Source organism: Colobus angolensis, unplaced genomic scaffold (assembly GCF_000951035.1).
Source record: "Colobus angolensis palliatus isolate OR3802 unplaced genomic scaffold, Cang.pa_1.0 Scaffold18, whole genome shotgun sequence".
NCBI classification, from domain to species: domain Eukaryota; kingdom Metazoa; phylum Chordata; class Mammalia; order Primates; family Cercopithecidae; genus Colobus; species Colobus angolensis.
The window spans coordinates 8,688,604-8,707,193 of record NW_012114932.1 but is presented as its reverse complement, the minus strand read 5'-3'; the positions used below and the strand labels follow the sequence as shown (position 1 = coordinate 8,707,193).

General features: G+C 37.7%; 1 protein-coding gene across 2 annotated transcripts in view; it reads left to right on the top strand.

Annotated features, from left to right (window-relative positions):
- ZNF521 (zinc finger protein 521) overlaps window positions 1–18,590 on the top strand; it is a 263,135-nt gene that overhangs the window by 217,716 nt on the left and 26,829 nt on the right. For both annotated transcript variants that reach the window (XR_001001481.1, XM_011939277.1), the window contains 2 exons: window positions 15,718–15,849; window positions 18,217–18,332. Coding sequence is in view for 1 of the 2 variants with exons in the window: in XM_011939277.1 (XP_011794667.1) it covers window positions 15,718–15,849; window positions 18,217–18,332 (248 nt within the window). In the remaining variant the exon portion in view is untranslated. The remainder of the gene's footprint in view (window positions 1–15,717; window positions 15,850–18,216; window positions 18,333–18,590) is intronic.

Here is an 18,590-nt window from a genome sequence, read left to right as displayed (position 1 = left end):
ATTATGCATAAAAACTGTTTAATCTTTTCAAATAATTGGCTGAAGTGTTGGGAAAAAAAGAGTAAGATCTGTATCCTAGATAATAAGAAAGTAAATATCCTGAGTGTTAAAAGATATTTCAACAAATGGAACAAACATTTGTTTCATTCTTAATAACAGGAATAACTCACATTTACTGAGTAGTTATCATAGGCCAAGTATTATGCTAGATACTTGATATATATTATTTTAACTGAGTCCCATGACATAGGGACTTGATATTCCCATTTAATAGATGGTTTGACTAAGGCAAGAATAAATAACCTGTGTGAAATGACTCAGCTTGTTATTGGCAGGGCTGGGCATCCCATCCACCAAGTGATCCCAAAGCCTTTGTTCTTTGAACCACTCCAGCATGTTGCACAGGAAGAAAGGCTTTGGGGATGATGCCTGTGCTGATTTCTATAAATACTGTCTCTTCTGTCCACTATAGTGTAAGTTACTTTACATCTATAGTAGAGGTCTGTGTTTGCTAACATACCAGGCCTACCAAGTACATGCCCTGTATACCAAGAATTTCCCTCCCACTGTGGAAGCAACTTTTGTGACAGTAGAAAGGGTGACAGATTATAAAACTGGACTCAGTAGTAATAATCTGCTTGCTAGCCAAGCTCAAACCCTATGTTAAAATAAGAGGATTTTAAAATATATATATATATATTTTTTTTTTTTTTTAAAAAGATGTAGTGGGTGACTATTCAGTATCTGAGCATTCATCAGAAATTAATATTTAAGCAACACACAGGCAGGCTTCATTGCATTTGTGACCTGCTTTCTTATATATTGGGGAGGGTGGAGATGAAAATGGAGAACACACAGTGGTTGCATTTCACTGCCAGAGTGGAACTTTACAATCGCACCAGGGGACCTTTTGGTAATGTTTGTAATGTGCTGCTATTGTGATTTAGGAAAGAAAAATGCTACTGCTGGGCTTTATTTTCAGCGGATTTTTTTAAAACATCAATTAATGCAATCAAATATAGTACAGGGAAATCTAACTTTTTATTTAAATTTCTGGGGGCCAGGAGGGTTTGTTTGTTTTTGTTAACTCCAATCATTTGAGCTGTACAGTATATGGTTTTCCTGGTATTTTCCACATCAACTCAGTAAGTGATATTTAACAGTGTATGTGAAACTCTCCACGTGAGGAAGAGAAAAACAGCCTTGTAACGGGTACCGTTTGTTGGGAAACAAATGATTCCGCCTTGTTTCACACAGTTTGAAAATAATGACTTTTTGGATTTTAAAACAGTTTGTTAATAAAATGAATCATACCAGTTTTCTTACCCATAAGAGCAAAATTGAAATATGTTATTTCTTCAGGAATTAGTCAGATTTTTTTAATGCCAAGTTTTGAACGAAATCTTGATGAATTTGAAAACAATAACAACAATGAAAAAAACAAATACCACATTTTTGGCCTTAATGAAACTTTAAAAGGGCCCTAAAATAAACCATCAAAATAACCAAAAAGGCCCACGCTGAAAGTGTATTTTTCTAATTTTCTCTTTATTGCTATTCACTGCCTTAACTAAACATACATTATCAGCACAAGTAGATGGATGATCTCCTATCTTCCTGGGCACAGGGACACAGTAAACTAAGCATCATACACGATTTAACTAAAAACTTGCTCTGATATTGAAATTTAGTTGTTTTCTCTAATCTGGAAGCTAAGTCCATATTTGAGCCAGGCTCTCAGTAACTACCCATATCACTTCAAGCAAATCGGTAAAGCTCTTCCTAGGACTGGAGTTACTTGGAGCAAATTGTGTTATTGAGCAGATTAATTGAGAATGGATGTATATAAACCCACACCCACACATTTTGAAAATTGTAAAGGGCTATATAAACACAGTAGTTATTATATTTATAATCATCCTCAATTAGAGATAAGGGGAGGAGAATGTACCATTGTCATAATCTTAACAACGATAAGAGTCTCCTTTTTATGGGGCCTTCGACAAAAAGGGAGGCATGAGTTTGACTTGTGTAGACACTTCCTTCAACATCTTGTGCTTAAAAGTCAAGTTGGCCTGAACACAAAGTCTGATATTTTGCAGAAGATGAGATCATATTTAGACCTACTCGGGTGAATTAAGGCCATAGTGATTACTTTGATTTGGAATTTCCCTGCTGTTATCAGTTTAAGATAGAATTTCTAATATTTATTTCAAAAGAGAGATGCCCAGATTCTAGGTCCCGTGTGTCACTGGTTGCATTCTTCCCCTTCCTCCTGATGTTCCCTTTGGAGAAGTGTGTAGCTGAATTGTGAGTATCTGGTAGAGGAAGAAGATTCGGACTGAACTACATGAGCCAGGATGCCAGTCTGTCTCTTCATCAATCCCATGCTGTCCTATTGAGAGCAATAGTTATGTCTAATTCTTTGAGAATTATTTTATTTTTAATTCTTTAAAATAGCCCAGGGCAATATTTAATTAAGAAAATTTCTCTTCCCATCCCAGAGAAAAAAAATTTATTTTGCCTGGGCTTTTTTCTCTAAATATAAGTATCTATGCATGCTGAATTATTGCAATTGGCTGAAAATATGCTAAAATTATTTATTCACTTTATTCTTTTCTGCACATTCAAACGATGCTAATCTCTATTTACCCACTCTTGTTTTAATTTCTGAACTGTCTTTTCTCCTGTATTCTGAGATGAGAACTTTTGTTACTGATTCAGATCAGACCCTGCATCTCCTATTTTACACAACAATTACAATTCCACAAAATTATACGAAAGTATTTGCTTTTCTCCAAATTGTCAAATTTAAAAATCCTCATGCTAATCTTTGTCTTTAAGAAACCAAACATCGCTACTGCTTTTCAGAAGCAAAGAAAGGGCAAGAGGCAGGCCATCCCTATAGGCTACCTTCTGTCCTGGACTTTTATGATTTCTTTACCAAGAATGAAACCAATAAGTGAGCCAAATATGACTTGCTTTCAGAAAGGAAATAAACTTCACAGTCCTTGGCATCAGACTTCTACTTAGATTGTTTAAGACAGCATTGGAATTCTGTGCTTACTGTATCACATATTATGCAAGGCAAAACAGAGCCTTTAAATATATAAAACGTTTAAGGCCATTGACAGATATTTTAGTGAGATTATGTCAGTAGATTTCCTTTTGTGTTAGGAGAGCCATTATCAGCCTTTATATTGGCACAGTATGCAATTTTTTAATTTTTTAAGTGGATCTTGAATGAGCTGGTTCAGGTTTTAGAAAAATTGCTGTGAAGATAGGGGATGAAAATTTATTGTGCCCCAAATATCTTTATAATTTGGCATTATAGACTTAGAAATATTTAATAGCTTTACAGAAGGTAATAGAAGGAATTATCATCTGAGAAAGAACGCTCCATAATTATTATGTCTCATTCTTCATTTAACAGATAGACTTATTAACTAATCCATGGTTTTTGTTAGGCCCTTTTTCATAGTCTTTAGCTTTGGTTTTTGACATAACAAAAATACCCAAAGACATCTACTTCTTCATCACACTTCATAACTAAGTAGAAATGAGAACGAAATCTTTCTTACCACAAGTCTTTCGTCTTTCCTTCCTTCTTCCCTCCCTTCCTTTGTTCCTCCTTCCCTCCCTCCCTTCCTTCCTCTCGCCCTTCTTTCTTCTTCACTCCCTTACTTCTTCTCTCTTCCCATCACAGAGGATAACAACTCTCTCACTTATATAGCTCTTGATTGACAGAAAACAGCAGAAGGAACTAGAAATGAGTATGATTCATTGATATGCCAGTAACATCTTGGCTTCAGCATACAGTGTCTAGATGGGCTAGTGTATCCAGAATGGTGCCCAAGAGAGGAAAGTAGGTTAGGAACATACTGAGCTGACCGATTTTCCATAATAAGTATGGGGTTACATTTCTAGTAAGCCACACAATTTGGGTTTTGCATGCAGTCTCGATTTCTTCCCAAACACTCAATTTAGCACCGTATCAGGGAATGATCCAAGTACTTGAAGAAGTACTGTTAGCTATAGGCAGAATAGAATTAAGAAATCGGTGTTTGTTTCTGAGTAATTATAACTCCATAAAGGAGCACTCAAGCCCGGCCTCCACAGGGTTTCAGGTAACAGTTTAAGCAAATCATTGGGTTATTGTCATCGAGAGTATCAATGTTCAGCCACTCCATCACAGGTTGTATAATCGGGAAGATTTCCTTCAGATTGACAGCTCAGACCCAATGCTTTACTGAGAATTGGGAAGATTTCCTTCAGATTGACAGCTCAGACCCAAGTGCTTTACCTATCCCCTCTAGGAACACCATCTAGGAAGTTAAATTCCCCATATCTAGAGATAGCTCTATCTTTGTCTCTAGATATGGGAAATTTAACTTCCTATAACCATATTTTCCAACCTTCCAACAGGTGCATCACATTAACTTAGGCTTCCCTTCCCTAAAAGGAGAAGAAAAGCTTTCAAGGGGTGAGAGAGACTTTAACGGTAGCTGCTTAAGACATAGGGGGATGAGGTGGATTAGAATAAATTCATGCCTTGATTTGTCAGGGAGCAAAGGCATCGCCAGGTTGGCATGGAAATAGAAATAGCTCCTTGCGCATCAATAAGAGATCTAGAAAACAGTAACTGCTGTTTTGTTTCCTTGACAACTTAAATGTACTAAGGGAGGAAATAACTTCTTTTTTAAGAGAAGGTTGGTGGGACAGTACAATCTTGGATTCAGGAAGCCTGAATTCTGGTGCTGGCCATGACCATAAGGCTTTTCTGTCATGGGTGTGTTGGTTAATATCTATAGTCTCAGGCCATGCATGGCAGTCCTGGCTACTCAAGAAGGATTGCCTGAGCCGAGGAGCTTGAGGCTGCAGGGAGCTATGAGCACATACACTGTACTCTAGCCTGGGCAACAGAGCAAGACCCCTTTACTCTAAAAAAAAAAGAAAATCGTATATAGTCTCATTTTTCTCATCTTTTAAAAAATTCCATAGTTAGAGCATCTCCGAGCTCCTTCTAAATTTCATCCAGTGCTCCAGTGTTTAGCCAAATGTATCATGTTGACTCTCCCTTTCTTTTTTCCTCCACTCTCCTTGTTGCTTGCTTCTCCTCAGTTTTACATGGAAAAAAAAAAATGTTCTGGGATCTTTGAAAACACTTAAGCCAAAAAATACAGTTTTGTGAGGTATTTATTAGAGTATCTTTTAATTTAAAAAATTGTCTTTTAATTAAAAAAAAAAAAAAGCCAAATAGTAGCCAGCCAATTCTTGTGTGCCTTCCCAGTCATGTGTCCCATATCACATTTCAGATTTCTCTAAGCATTGAGAGTGTTATTTGTTTTTGGAGGGATATTAATTGCTTTATAGTAGTTTTAGGCCATCGTCTATTTTTCTTCAAACATAAAAGCTTTATCCAAAATATAGTCTGGAAGAAGACACTGTACGTGGATTCATGTGCCATACATTTATTTTTCTTTTAAGTGTGTTGTTGCTTTATTTTCCTTTGCTAATATATTTTGACACCTTATAGTTGTAACCTGCTGTTCTCTTTAATTGCTTATTGTTATTAATTATATAGTGGTAACGTAGTTGGCTGCTTGAGCCACTTGGCTGTAAAGAAATTCATTTATCATTATTGCTGTTGGAGCTACAGAAAATTGCCAGCATTCTATCCAGAGATGAATGCTGTTGAGTTCACATCCAGTAAAATTTTGAACATGGGTCAAATCTGTAAGTGTTTTCTCTCTGCCGCTTCCCTTTGCTTCTGCTAGTCTGTGCTTTGAGTACCTACATTTTCTTTCATCTTTTGTTTCAGTCCTTGATTTGCTGCCCTTTCAGTGAAGTTTATATATTGTTCTCAGCATCCATTTGGTGGCCTGTCCAAAGAATACCTTTTATTTTCTCCTCATATTCCTGACTATACATTTTCCTTCCTAGAATTTCTGTATAATAAGATTCCTGCCTTTACAACTTTGTTACATGCACGTTTCATTTTAAATCATTAAGGCTGATTGGACATTTCTTTAAGCCATGCTTTTCTGTGAAAGAGGTCATCATGCTCTTAAAAAAATCTACAGACCCCTTCTCCTCATTCTATAAATGATCAGCTATGTAGCTGTCTGTTGGGATATGCAGGGGCTTGATTCTAGGACCCGCATGTATACCCACATCCCTGCATGCACAAGTCCCGCAGTATATGTGGAACCCCTATATGCAGGTTTCACATCCCGTGAGTGCTATATTTTCAGTCCACATTTGGTTGAAAAAAATCTGCAGATAAGTGGACCCACGCAGTTCTAACCATGTTGTTCCAGGATCAACTGTATTTAGATTTCTAAATTGGAAAACTGCCAGCATACTGAATGACTGACTGAATGAAAGAATGAATGACGTACACATGCAAACATGTGGGCGTCTGTTTACACACATCCAGCTATTTACTGATATCTGTAGTTTCTTTAAAATCTGGGTTTAATTTAGAATACGTGACCCCACAGCTGCATGTGCCACAGAACAGCCAGGCCAGAATGCTCCTCTGCCTTCTGGCAGCATGACATTAAATTCACACTAGTTAAGCCAACTTAAATTGAGCCTCCTTGAACCTTCCTAAATAAAACTAGTGGCCTTAATTACAATCAGGCAATTTAAAGGTTATGGAGCTCTAACTAGTACTGCAGTATATCACTTTAATAATGCACAGGCAAATTTCTCTAAGGGGTGGCATCGTTTGATTAGAAGAATTCAAGTTTCACAGCACATTTCCAATAAACTGTTTTTAGAAATCTTATTGCATTTATTGTGCCATTACCTTTTTTTTTTTAATTCTTCAAGGCCAAGTTTCTAAGGTCACACCAATAGAACAATAAAAATGTGACTCATTTGCAAATAGCATGCAGTATTGTGATTTTTGCATTGCTGCTTAATGGTTTTCCTACCATTACCACAAAGTGAAAAGGAGCAGGATCGAGCCCCTTGGAAATCAGAGAGATTTTGCCCTCCTTAACACCCCATATGCCATTGCAGGTATGACTTGTGCTTTTGTGGTGAACTCTGATTCTATTAATAAACAGAATCAGAAGGAGAGAAGATGTCATCTTTGTAATAAGTAATCAATAATATAGTTTCTTAGAAAGATAATTAGCTTTGAAAACACTAGACTTAGTTTCTCATCTAAATCTGTGAGCACTTAAAACCCATGGTTGTCAAGGTCCATAACATTTGCAGAAGCTGTTGAACCTCACTCAGTTTCTTGTGTTTGTTTGATTTGTTTTTGTTGTTTAAAAAATCATCAGCAGTAGCAAGCTGTGCTTTCTAGCAAGGATAAACAGCTTTTCAGTGTGTTTGGAGACTTTCTCCTTCAGATAACTAGTGGCTTTATGCCAAGAAGAAGAAGATTAAAAAAAAAAGAAAACAGAAATAAAGAAAGAAAAGGTCCTGACCCTTGCCATAAACTCAGCACAGCAACAGGAAAACATGCCTGATGAGTGCCGTGTCCAGCACATGGCTCATGTTGCAGGCCCCCCTGTCTCAGTTCTCAAAGATGTTTTCCCAATAGATTAAACTTTAAAGCAGGTTACATTTAGTTTATGCTGCATGAACTATCCTCTTTCGATCTTACCAATTTGTGGGGGTTTTGTACAGTACTCAAAGGTAAATATACCTGTATTTCCACTACTGCCGGAAGTCCCAGATGTAAGGGTATTAATAGAAGGTATTTGATATCAAACAAGAGACAGTTTAAACAAAGAGTATAATAAGTACACACATCCGATGTAACCAATTGGTTAAAAGAATGGAGCTTTGTAACATGAGAATACAGACAATTAATAAAAATTGTTTATGGAGCATGGATGTGTGGTATAGAGCCTTCTCTATGACTTGGGACAAATAAAAGGCAATTATCCCTTCTTTGATATGGCACTTTTTGGTATTCCAGATACAAGGTACATCATAATATTTTTCTTCTGGAAATAAGGGATAAGTTTTGACTCATCAATTTCTTACCAGGGATAAGTTGGCAAATTAGATAGCTACTTTGTTAATGCTTTATTTGCCAGAATATTTTCATCTTACTTCGGGAAATAATGAAGCCGAGCACTGTTAAGGTAGATTTTGCTAGTCCACTGTGTTATGCATAGAGCTTAATGCACAAGGGAATGGAGCAAAATTTTGAAACTCAACTGACAAACAATAGATACTGTTTTACCATCATTCTTGGCATTTTATTCCAATGAAATTAAGTCTAGGATTTGCTAAGTAGTTATTTCCCATGAATTCAATAAATATTTATTGAGTTCCAGCTATGAGCCATGCATGTACTGTACTAGGTACTTCGTGTACATCAATGAGCAAAACAGACAAACACCCTTGCCCTCCTGGAACTTGCACTGTAGCAAGAATAAGTGGAAACCCCAAACTTAGTTCTCAGCACTCTCATGGCATTGAGATGGTCTGGGTTGCCACCCACCACTCTTTGTAGGCAAGGCAAAAACTGAAATGCATTGCTGAATTGGAAACACTGCTGTCTTCAATCATTCCATTCATCTAGTCTGTTATGTGAAATGGAAACAAATGTTTTATGCTTGTATTTGCGTGCTCACAAACTGTCTTTCAAGCCAGGTAACAGAACAGCACTAACGATTAGGTGGCAAAAAATTTTTGAAAGAAAAAAATGTACTCTCCTATATTCAAGTGGGTATAAATGAGGGGGAAAACTGACTGTTCAAGTAAACTGGATCCTTTTCAGTGGAACACAGTGGCATATACTGAAGTCAGAGCGTTACACAACATCCAAGTTGTTTAAAAGCAACTCCAATATCTAATCAAACCTGGAGGACACACTTCAGACTTAGTTGGTCTCAGTCCTCACTCCCATCCTTATCCCTGCCCTTGCCTTCTCCAGAGTATTTGCTAAGAAACATCCACTACTTTCTTCTTTTCTTGGTTAACAATCTTTTTGTTGGAACTGGGAGAGGAGAAATCAAAGTGAGTTTATCAGTGCCCTTCCAAAACTGGTGTTTGCTGTTTGTTTGTTTGTTTTAATTAAAAGAAAACTTGAGGGCAAAGTTTTGCCTTTAAAGCTATCTGTAGGCACCGTGTTTTCTCTGAGACTTCAGCTGTGGGGTCCATGTTTAGATTCAGAATGTGAAGAAGGAAAGAAAGAACTAGAGGAGCTAATGTACTGGCCAGGTTTGAAAGGCACTATAGTCTGTGCAGTTATCCCCATGCCCTACTTGTGCCAAAATACCACTGCTGAGTCCCCACAGTTGAAGGAAAGCTACCTTTTTGGTGGGCTGTTTGTTTTACTGTTTATTGTTTGAACAACATCCCAATGTTTTCTCCGACATGAGAATATTCTAATAAGTACTTCACACAACCTATAATAATAGCCAAGGAATTGGACGATATTGCATCTCAGAGCATCTGAACTCCCACTGCCTGCCTCTCCTCTCCCTACCCACCTGGACCTCCTGCTAGTTTCCAAGCTGCTGGTGTTTATGGGGCTCTAGGCAGCCCCTGGGCTCTTTAAAATCTGCTGGGTACCATGCAGCCTACCCCAGTTGAATCATTTCCTGCTCCAGCCCTGCTGATAATGAGAAGTTCAAGGCAGGAAATAACAGTGGCAATATCAGTGGCTTTGCTTATAAAGTCCTAAAGCATTGTAACCTTTAGACCATTGGCTAAAAACAGCCAGTAACTGAGTTAAGGTAAGCTTGCACCTGTAGATCTCCCGGAAGTGAGATTCTGACTGAGGCACACAGGAGGTGTATCCTGCAGCTCTTCTTGAGATACCTAAGGGTTAGGCAACTTTGTGCACGCAGTCAGGGTCTGGAGCTCATTTCCTCATGCCCCAGTGTCCTTTTCCTCTTATTGTAAGAGTCTCATGCCTGTGTCTCCTGTTCCTCTCTCACGTGGCATAGAAATACTGACAGTGCCAGACAGTCCTATATTGCCATTGACAAAACTCCTAGAAGGTGCTAGCGTCGGTCTTCAGGCATTCATTTTCATGGCAACCTGTTCAAAAAAAAAATAATAATAATAAGGGCAGAACTTTTTAACTGGTATGAGAAAAAACGTTCACACAATATTCAGTACTCTGAACCTTACGTTGGGGGCTTAATGACTAATCTACTTGCAGACTTTGAAGCCTAAGTCATAGTCTCCATTGCCAAATTAGCACCTCAGTGTGTTTGTGTTACATTCGTGAAATATGTGCTGTATATCATACAACAAATTATCGTGGCCGAGTGCTATGGCCCTAGCAAGAATGTGATGGCTGTGTGCATGGCAAATTGCACTGCAGTCTGCCTATTTCTCTACTCCTGGTTTCTAGGGCGAGCCAACGTAGCCGAGGGGTCAGTTTTGTCACGTATGGCTTTTCTTTGTTACTCCTCGGACCCCTAGCTTATAAATGTGTGCTTGGAAATTAACTCAGGGAAGAGGAGAAGCAAAGTAAAGGGTCGGGGGTTGGGAATTGGGTTAGGGCATAGTTTTCTTGGATTTAAAAATATATGTGAGGATATAGTGGTAACACACATTCGAACTGGATAAGTTACAACTGTAGGGCATTTGATTCCTCTGTTTGGATTCTGAGGGCAGAGTTTACTCCCACTCAGATCAGAGCTTTTAAGTATGGCCCTGGCCACATGATGATATAGCAGGAGGGGTTTATATCTGTGGACTTTAGCCTATAGATTTATGCAGTGGAAGAGGCTGGAGGACCCTTCTGGCCAGTCTCGAGGGTAAAAGGGAGAAGGAGTTCTACTTATAAACTGTTACAAATTGGCCCTCAGTAATGGCTGTAGTGTTGATCAGACGGTATAAGGGGGCCCCCAGTGATTCCTGGGATAACAGCTGTATGTAAGTCAGCCACTGAACATTTGCTTGTAGCCACTCTAGATTTTTGTTTTTATTGAAGGAAAAGGAGTATAAACATGGGACACACAGTCTGGAGGCTGCTTAAAGGGTTTCTCTTGTTTAAAGCTTATATTGAAATGTCAGTGTCTTGTGTTAAACTAACAATTGCCACCTTGGAGCTCACAATTTAAACCTGTGCTTGAGCATCCAAATGGTAACTAATATTTCTTCTGTTATAAAACAGGCTAATAAATAGTTACGTAGGTCCAGGTTGTATAAATTGGAGGCATAGAAGTTGTCATTCGTCTTTGAACTGGCTTTAGACAAGCAGATGGTTTTCTTAGAGCACAAAATTTTGTAAGTGATTATCACGTTTCCTACTAAGGGAGGTTGTAGTCCAATTATGTATGCAGACGCTTTCCTTTGAAACATTTAATATTGGAGTAAATATTTACATTAGCATCAGTCTCTTTTATGTAGACTTGATTCCTGTTTACATTTATGTTCACAGTTAAATGAAGATTAACAAATGGAAATAATTATTTTAGCTGAAATTTCTATACATGTGAAATGATTTCTCAATTATGCTTAGAGTAGCTTTGGTCATGCCTTCCAGTGGGTGACCAAGACAGGAAGTTGCTGGCTTCCAGCATGTTCTCAATGGTAAAGGCCCCACTCTGACATTGGACCCCTATTGCTAGGCACATACACCTCCCTCAGTATCCAACAGAGAGGGGCATTCCGTGTGTTCTGGAAAGATACGGGCTCATACAGAAAGCTCCATGTTTGCTCATATAGCTAAATTGCATTCTGATACTTCTTTCTCCTTTTCCTCTTGCTAACTTTTGTTTTTGCACATATTGGGCTAGAAAACTTTTAAGTTTAATTGGGCAAAACTGGAGTTTTTCTATACTTCATAATATTACTCATTTCCTATCTAACTTTTTAGCTAGCAAAATTTCAGTGTTGTAATCAATCTTCATTAATAGGGTATAGAAAGGGTAGGTTTTTTCCTCTGTCTTTTAATTTCCAAGTAACCTACAAGGCAAATTGTGCTCATTGTAGAAAATCTGGAGAATATAGATAAGCAAAAAGGAGAAGAAAAATCTAGAAGTTTCATTCGAAGATCCCATCTATAATTCTTAATTAAAAAATAGGGCTGTACTAGCCTATTATATCCTTAATGGAATATTGTAATGGTTATTAAATCAATTGACTCTGAATCTCTTTTTAATAAATGAGTCAGACTGTATTATCCAATTACTGTCAGCTGCTACCTTTCCAGAGAGCAGAAATGGTTATTTTGATTGAATTTTTTAAGCTTTTTGGCACCTTTAGGAAGAGGAGGGGGAAAGTCACAATTCAGGTTATGCTTTGTGGGCAGAATCCTGAGTAGGGGTGCTGATAGTATCACATCAAGAACACTGGCTTTAAAATAAAACAGCAGTTACATTTACTGTTCTTTACTACCTAATACCAGATGGGGGAAGAAAGGAGAGAAGCTCAGTTTTGAAAAGAAATAGGGTTTAACTCAGCCAGATCCCCCCCCAATTCTAAGGGTTTTTAGAAATTCTTTGAAAAGTCAGACATGGCTCTCAGCCATACAAAGGTAAATGTGAAATTAGAAGAGAAGAGTTAAGGACTCTGAATAAGGATACACTTTTGGAATTCTTATTATAAGTAAGTTTTGTTTTCTGTTACCACCTGTGCTGCCCTCAATTAAAAAAAAATACAGAATGAATTATATTAACAAGTTGTAAGAATGTTTTGTGTTACTATCTCTCTTTCTCATTATACATTTGAACTTGAGATAATAAGCAAGTGTGAAGATGAGGGGAGTAGGGCAATGAACAGAGGTGAGAGAAAAGGGGGGACTCTCAACGTCTACCTAAGAGCGTATTGGCTTTTGCTCATCTTATAATGTGCTGTGTAACAATTCATATATATTTTCTCTCCTGTGGAAGTAACTAGGAGATCAGTTTATTGGGAAAGACCTCACGGTGTAACTTAAAAATAAAAGGCAGGTAGAACTTCCAACTTTTTTTTTTTAACATTACAATGGACTTTTAAGCTATAAAAAGAGTTCTGAAAATGCTAGATGTGATTGTTACTGTTGCTGTCACTTAGTGCTTTCACAAATAAAAGACAGAATATGTAGAAAATAAGTATGCACTAATAAGGCGTAAATACCTTTATGCCTGCGTATCACCTTTTTGTGAATTCACTTGATCGAATTTGGGTTATTTAACATTTTGGGATGCAACTTCTCTTTTCTTTGGGTAAGAAATACATAAAAATGAATGAGTACATTTTCCTTGCACTCATGTACATACGTCTTATTTATTTTTCCTTCTCTTATTTTTCCAAACAAAATACTCATAGTCAAGAAATATAATATTACATTACAGAGCATCCTAATGTGCATAATTCACTTTATGATCATGTGACAGTCAATCGTTATCCCCAGGAAAACCTGCCAGATGTATTATGTTACATCACACCTATTGCAAGTTTTAGAATTCTGGAACAAGTGTATATTAGCTTATATCCATAGGCCATCTCTTGGTTCTTGTGCAAAACCCACATAATTTTAAAAGGAGATGAAAACCCTTAGTAACCTTCTTACTATTCAAAATAAAGGTATGTAGCATTAAGGAAATAGAGAACTTTTAAAGTTGGCAAGTATTTCTGAAGATTAACTTGCCAGTCCAATTTCTTACAATAAATAGTGTTTTTTATATTTCTTAATGTCTAAAATCTGGAAATTTTTTGGTGACTTCAGGATTTAAAAAAAAGAAAGAAACAGATGAAAAAACCCTTGATCTTATATAATCCCTAAAGCTTTTTGTATAACCCCTTGTCATGTCAGTATGCACAATTAAACTCCCTCTTACATAATTATAATCAAGGAATTTACTGTGCCACCCAGATACAGAGTAGGTTTTTATCTCTTGTGAAATGTAGACAGTACTGGGTGGCTTAATTAGTGCTTTGCTTCTCTTTTTACAAATTCCAATCCTCTGCTTCTAAAGACTCATACTTGTATGCGAAGAAAGATTAGGAATACAAATAGAGTGATTTTACTCCTAGTTAGCTAATAATAACTCACTTTGTAATTGGGACTTGGTATTGCCAGTAATATCAGCTGGTGAAGGACTTACACATGCATATTGTCTTTGAATGAAAGCAAATAACTGCAGTGCAGACTTGTTACCCTTATAATGTGACGATGTCTTTCATTCCCTAGACCTAGAATATCTTTTTTTTTTTTTTTTTTGAGATGGAGTCTCGCTCTGTCTCCCAGGCTGGAGTGCAGTGGCCGGATCCCAGCTCACTGCAAGCTCCGCCTCCCGGGTTCCCGCCATTCTCCTGCCTCAGCCTCCCGAGTAGCTGGGACTACAGGCGCCCACCACCTCGCCCGGCTAGTTTTTTGTATTTTTAGTAGAGACGGGGTTTCACCGTGTTAGCCAGGATGGTCTCGATCTCCTGACCTCGTGATCCGCCCGCCTCGGCCTCCCAAAGTGCTGAGATTACAGGCTTGAGCCACCGCGCCCGGCCTCGTAGCGTTTTTTAATCATTGCTAATAGGAGAATATAAAAGTATAATGTGATAACAAGCCAGGTTAAAGTGCAGACTCTACCCTTTAATAAGTAGTCTTGGAAGTAGTGGATGTGTGCGCCACCATATCTATTAAGATATGGCCCCTGAGGACAGAGTGCCCGGGTTTGAATCTAGACTCCCTGCGTTCAAGTTCTGGCTCTTCCAATTATGAGTCCTTGTGACTCAGAGCAAAGTTACTTAAACTCTCTGTGCCTCATTTTTCTCATCTGTGAAATGAGACTAATAGTAGTTTTTCTCATAGGGTTTAAGGGCAATTAAATGAATTCGTGTCTCTGAGCAGTTCTGAAACACAGCAAACACTAAGTCAGTGTTAGCTAGGCTGCTAGCTCTAGTGCCCCTAGTTTTTTATATCTTACAATTGCACAATGAAATAAGTTAGGGTAATCCTTACATTTTAAATCCTTAAATTTTAAATTTTAACTTTAAATGTTTAAAATCCATAAATGTTTAAAATAACAGTGTCTATGTGTAACAAAACTCTCCACTTTATATAGCAATGTTATGACATCAAAATATTTTTCTGCCCTCTCGTTCTTAAGATATCCAAGAAAAATTCAGGGCTAGTCAAGTGAGCCTGGAGGTCACAAAAGTGCTTTGGAGAAACAGAGGCAGAGTCTGGTTCTGGGGATAAAATTGAAACTGTCTTACAGAGTTAAGGGAGAGATGAACTAGGAAGACTGTGGGAGACTAGAGGTGCGAAGCAGAGAAAAGAGCATTTGTAAGAGACTGTCCTATTGATGATACTTCAAAATTGCCAGAAATTCTTGGAAATAGAAAAAGATAGTTTGATCAACTGAATACCACTGAAGACCTATGGTTAGAAATAGACACTTCCAGGACCTTCTAGATAAGCCAGAGGAGAATCACTGAGAAAGAAGCTGTCCACACTCTTTTATTTTAGGACTTTGGAAATACAGAGCCCAGAATATCATGGTAATTAGAGAAAAGGAAATGCCTCATTATTGACATACCAATTATATTTTAAAAGTTTAATAAAATGCATTAGCCCTAAGATAAAATCTGACTTCTGATTATCTTTGGATTTTAAATTCCAGAAGAGTTTTAAATTGATATAAACTCATGAATAATGTGAAATAACCAGAAACCATATATGCTACTACATATGTATATTAGGTGATGGAAATAGTTTAATATATGCAATTAAAGATAACTCTAGTGTATTAAAGATATGACAGGTTTTCACCATTTCTGTTCATGTGATTTCCTTGACAGATGAAGGACTGAACCATGAATGCAAACTCTGCAGCCAGACCTTTGACTCTCCTGCCAAACTCCAGTGCCACCTGATAGAGCACAGCTTCGAAGGGATGGGAGGCACCTTCAAGTGTCCAGTCTGCTTTACAGGTGGGAAGATTATTTCAGGAAGACACAGGAGAGGCTGATGGCCACATCATGTCTTTCCTACCAAAGCATTACTTCCCACTGCTATGGCCTTTTGCAGACATGACTTCAGTTCAATCTGGGGGGAAGATGTTTGATTTCTGCTTTATTAGCATTATTGATCGCAGCCTACTTAAAGGCTCACATGAGCAGGAAGGTTAACTGTCAGGATGAACAAATGGCATTTCAAGTTCTCTCAGAAGTTTGCACTTTTCCATTTGGAAAACTACATACATGTTGTGTTCACTTTTTTTTTTTTCTCTCGATGTTAAAGGTTACCAAGGGTAAGGCTCCCTGCACAGAGCTGCTTTTTAATGACAAGATGTTCAACTAAAAGTGCAGCCTTGTTGTCAGCACATGTCTGCTACTTAAACATGGAGAATTTCATAACATTCTCCACCAGAAATACAAACTGTTAAAACTCACCCCAAATTATCTGACATAGAAAACAGATTAGATGAGGCATTTATTGCCTATGAAATTGGATTTTTAGAGTAGAAGTTGATCTCCATTTACACTTTTAAGAAGAAACTTTTTAACAGATATGATAGCATTACAGTTTTTAGCAGGAAAAAAAAAAAAGTAAATCTGAAATTTTCATTTGAAGCCCTTGGGGGTTGAAATATGATCACACACATTTCTGGTATTCCCCTAACAATGACAAAGTTATTTTAGAAAATCCTCTGTGATTATTTTGCATGTGTTTTGGACTCAGTGGTTAAGCCCCTCAAGCTATGTTGCCTTTTTATTTGTTGGAGGAGGGGGAATATATCCTTCTCTCAAAATTGACTTCTTTGTTTGCAGAGCAAAATTCCAAGCATTGATTATTTACCTTCACTGAACTCAGCCTATAGATTTCTGTTCTGTGATAAAATAAAAGGAGAGGGGCCATGTTCATTGTACAGTTAGCACAATTACTACCTGGTACGTGGATGGCTCTGCCTTCAACAGTTGCCTGTTTGGCTCCTTCATTCAATAATTCCATCAGCCACTTTTCATCCTTCTTTTGGAACTCTTTTTATTCTTCCAGGTTTATACTTAAAAACATATACTGCTGTGGTTTACCATCAGTAGTATATATCTTAAGACACAACGAGTCAAGAGTCTGGGTTCTTTATAAAAGCTTGTAAGTCTTCATAAAGGAGGACTGGGTCATAGGTCACCTCACAACTAAGACCCCTAATAAAATAGGTCTTTCATGTTGTAGCCAGAAGCCTCATAAAATGTATTGAGTTATATGCAGATTAGCTGCAAATCTGTGTAAAAACCTCATTTCTTCTTGTTGATATGGATAAAGAGACAAAAATGCATTAATTGTACACAGTCTGCATTTTCTCTGCAGACAGACCTGAATTGTTTTAGTGTATCTTGAAGTAATTTAGAAAAAACAATTTTTTTAAAACCCTTCCAATATAAAGTGTGTTAGGTGGGAAAGGAAATCCGAGCAGTTTTTTTAAGGTAATGAGAAATGTGATTAAAATGTATGACTCACAAGAACAATATTCTAATATTTTAGGTTGGCTGGCAATTAGAATAATTTTAATGATTAGAGTGGAGTCAAAGTCAAATGCCAACATCTTTAATAAATCCTTTCCCTGCCTATACGGATTAATATTGTAGATGCAAACTTTTTTAGGTCACAGTGCACCAGGCATCCATCAGAAGTCAGTTCTGCCAACGCAAACACTGCCTCTGGCATATACAATTTAATTATTAATAGTATGTCTCCTAGGTAAACTGTTACACAGTCTTAGGGCCTTGTTTTGTAGTCATTAAAATTGAACATGTTTATATTATTGAAACCCTTGCATTCAGTGTGTAGGCTGAGTTGATCTTAAAGTATCCAAAGAGAATTTACCTGCCATTCTGTTTCACATTTATAGACAGTGCCCCAGAGTAGCTGTGGGATATGATTTTTAGCATTAACACATTTAAATAGAGAACTGTTTGCTAGCTATAACTTTAGGCAAACACAATAAACAGGGTTTTGGCATCTATGATTTCTTAACCTGTGGGTTGCTGAGAAATAGGAGTCATTTCTGTTGAGACAGAGCTATGCATTTGACAGTTTTCGGCTTTATTTTTTAAAGATTTATAGGGAGCAGGGCCTCCATAAACCTTTACTTTGGAGCTGTTGGGGTTGAATTAGGTGCTCTGTAGAGTGCATCTTAACAAAAGCCAGAGACCCAACCATGAGCACATGTGACTCAGCTCTCCCCAGGTCTCCAGCAGTAAGTCACACCTGGGAGGCGTGCTGTTCACGCGGAGTCATTGACCGAGGGCATTTCGGAAACAAAATAACCCAAGTTCACCGTTCTTTTATCATTTCAGTATTTGTTCAAGCAAACAAGTTGCAGCAGCATATTTTCTCTGCCCATGGACAAGAAGACAAGATCTATGACTGTACACAATGTCCACAGAAGTTTTTCTTCCAAACAGAGCTGCAGGTAATTTCCTCATGAAGAGGACTGGGATTGAACTCAGTTTCTATTCTTATAGGAAACAGGGGCATTTTAAATCTGGATTCACGGTATCACTCACCCTGGGCCACCATGATGCTTTGTGTGTATTGGGGCAAAGGGAAAATTAGAGCCTGGATTAATAGACACCAAAGTAATTTTGCCTTTGGCTGCTGTCAATCATAAAAAGAACTAGAACAGACCTATAATTGGACCTTCTGACCCAGTGTGATAGACTTAGGGGTC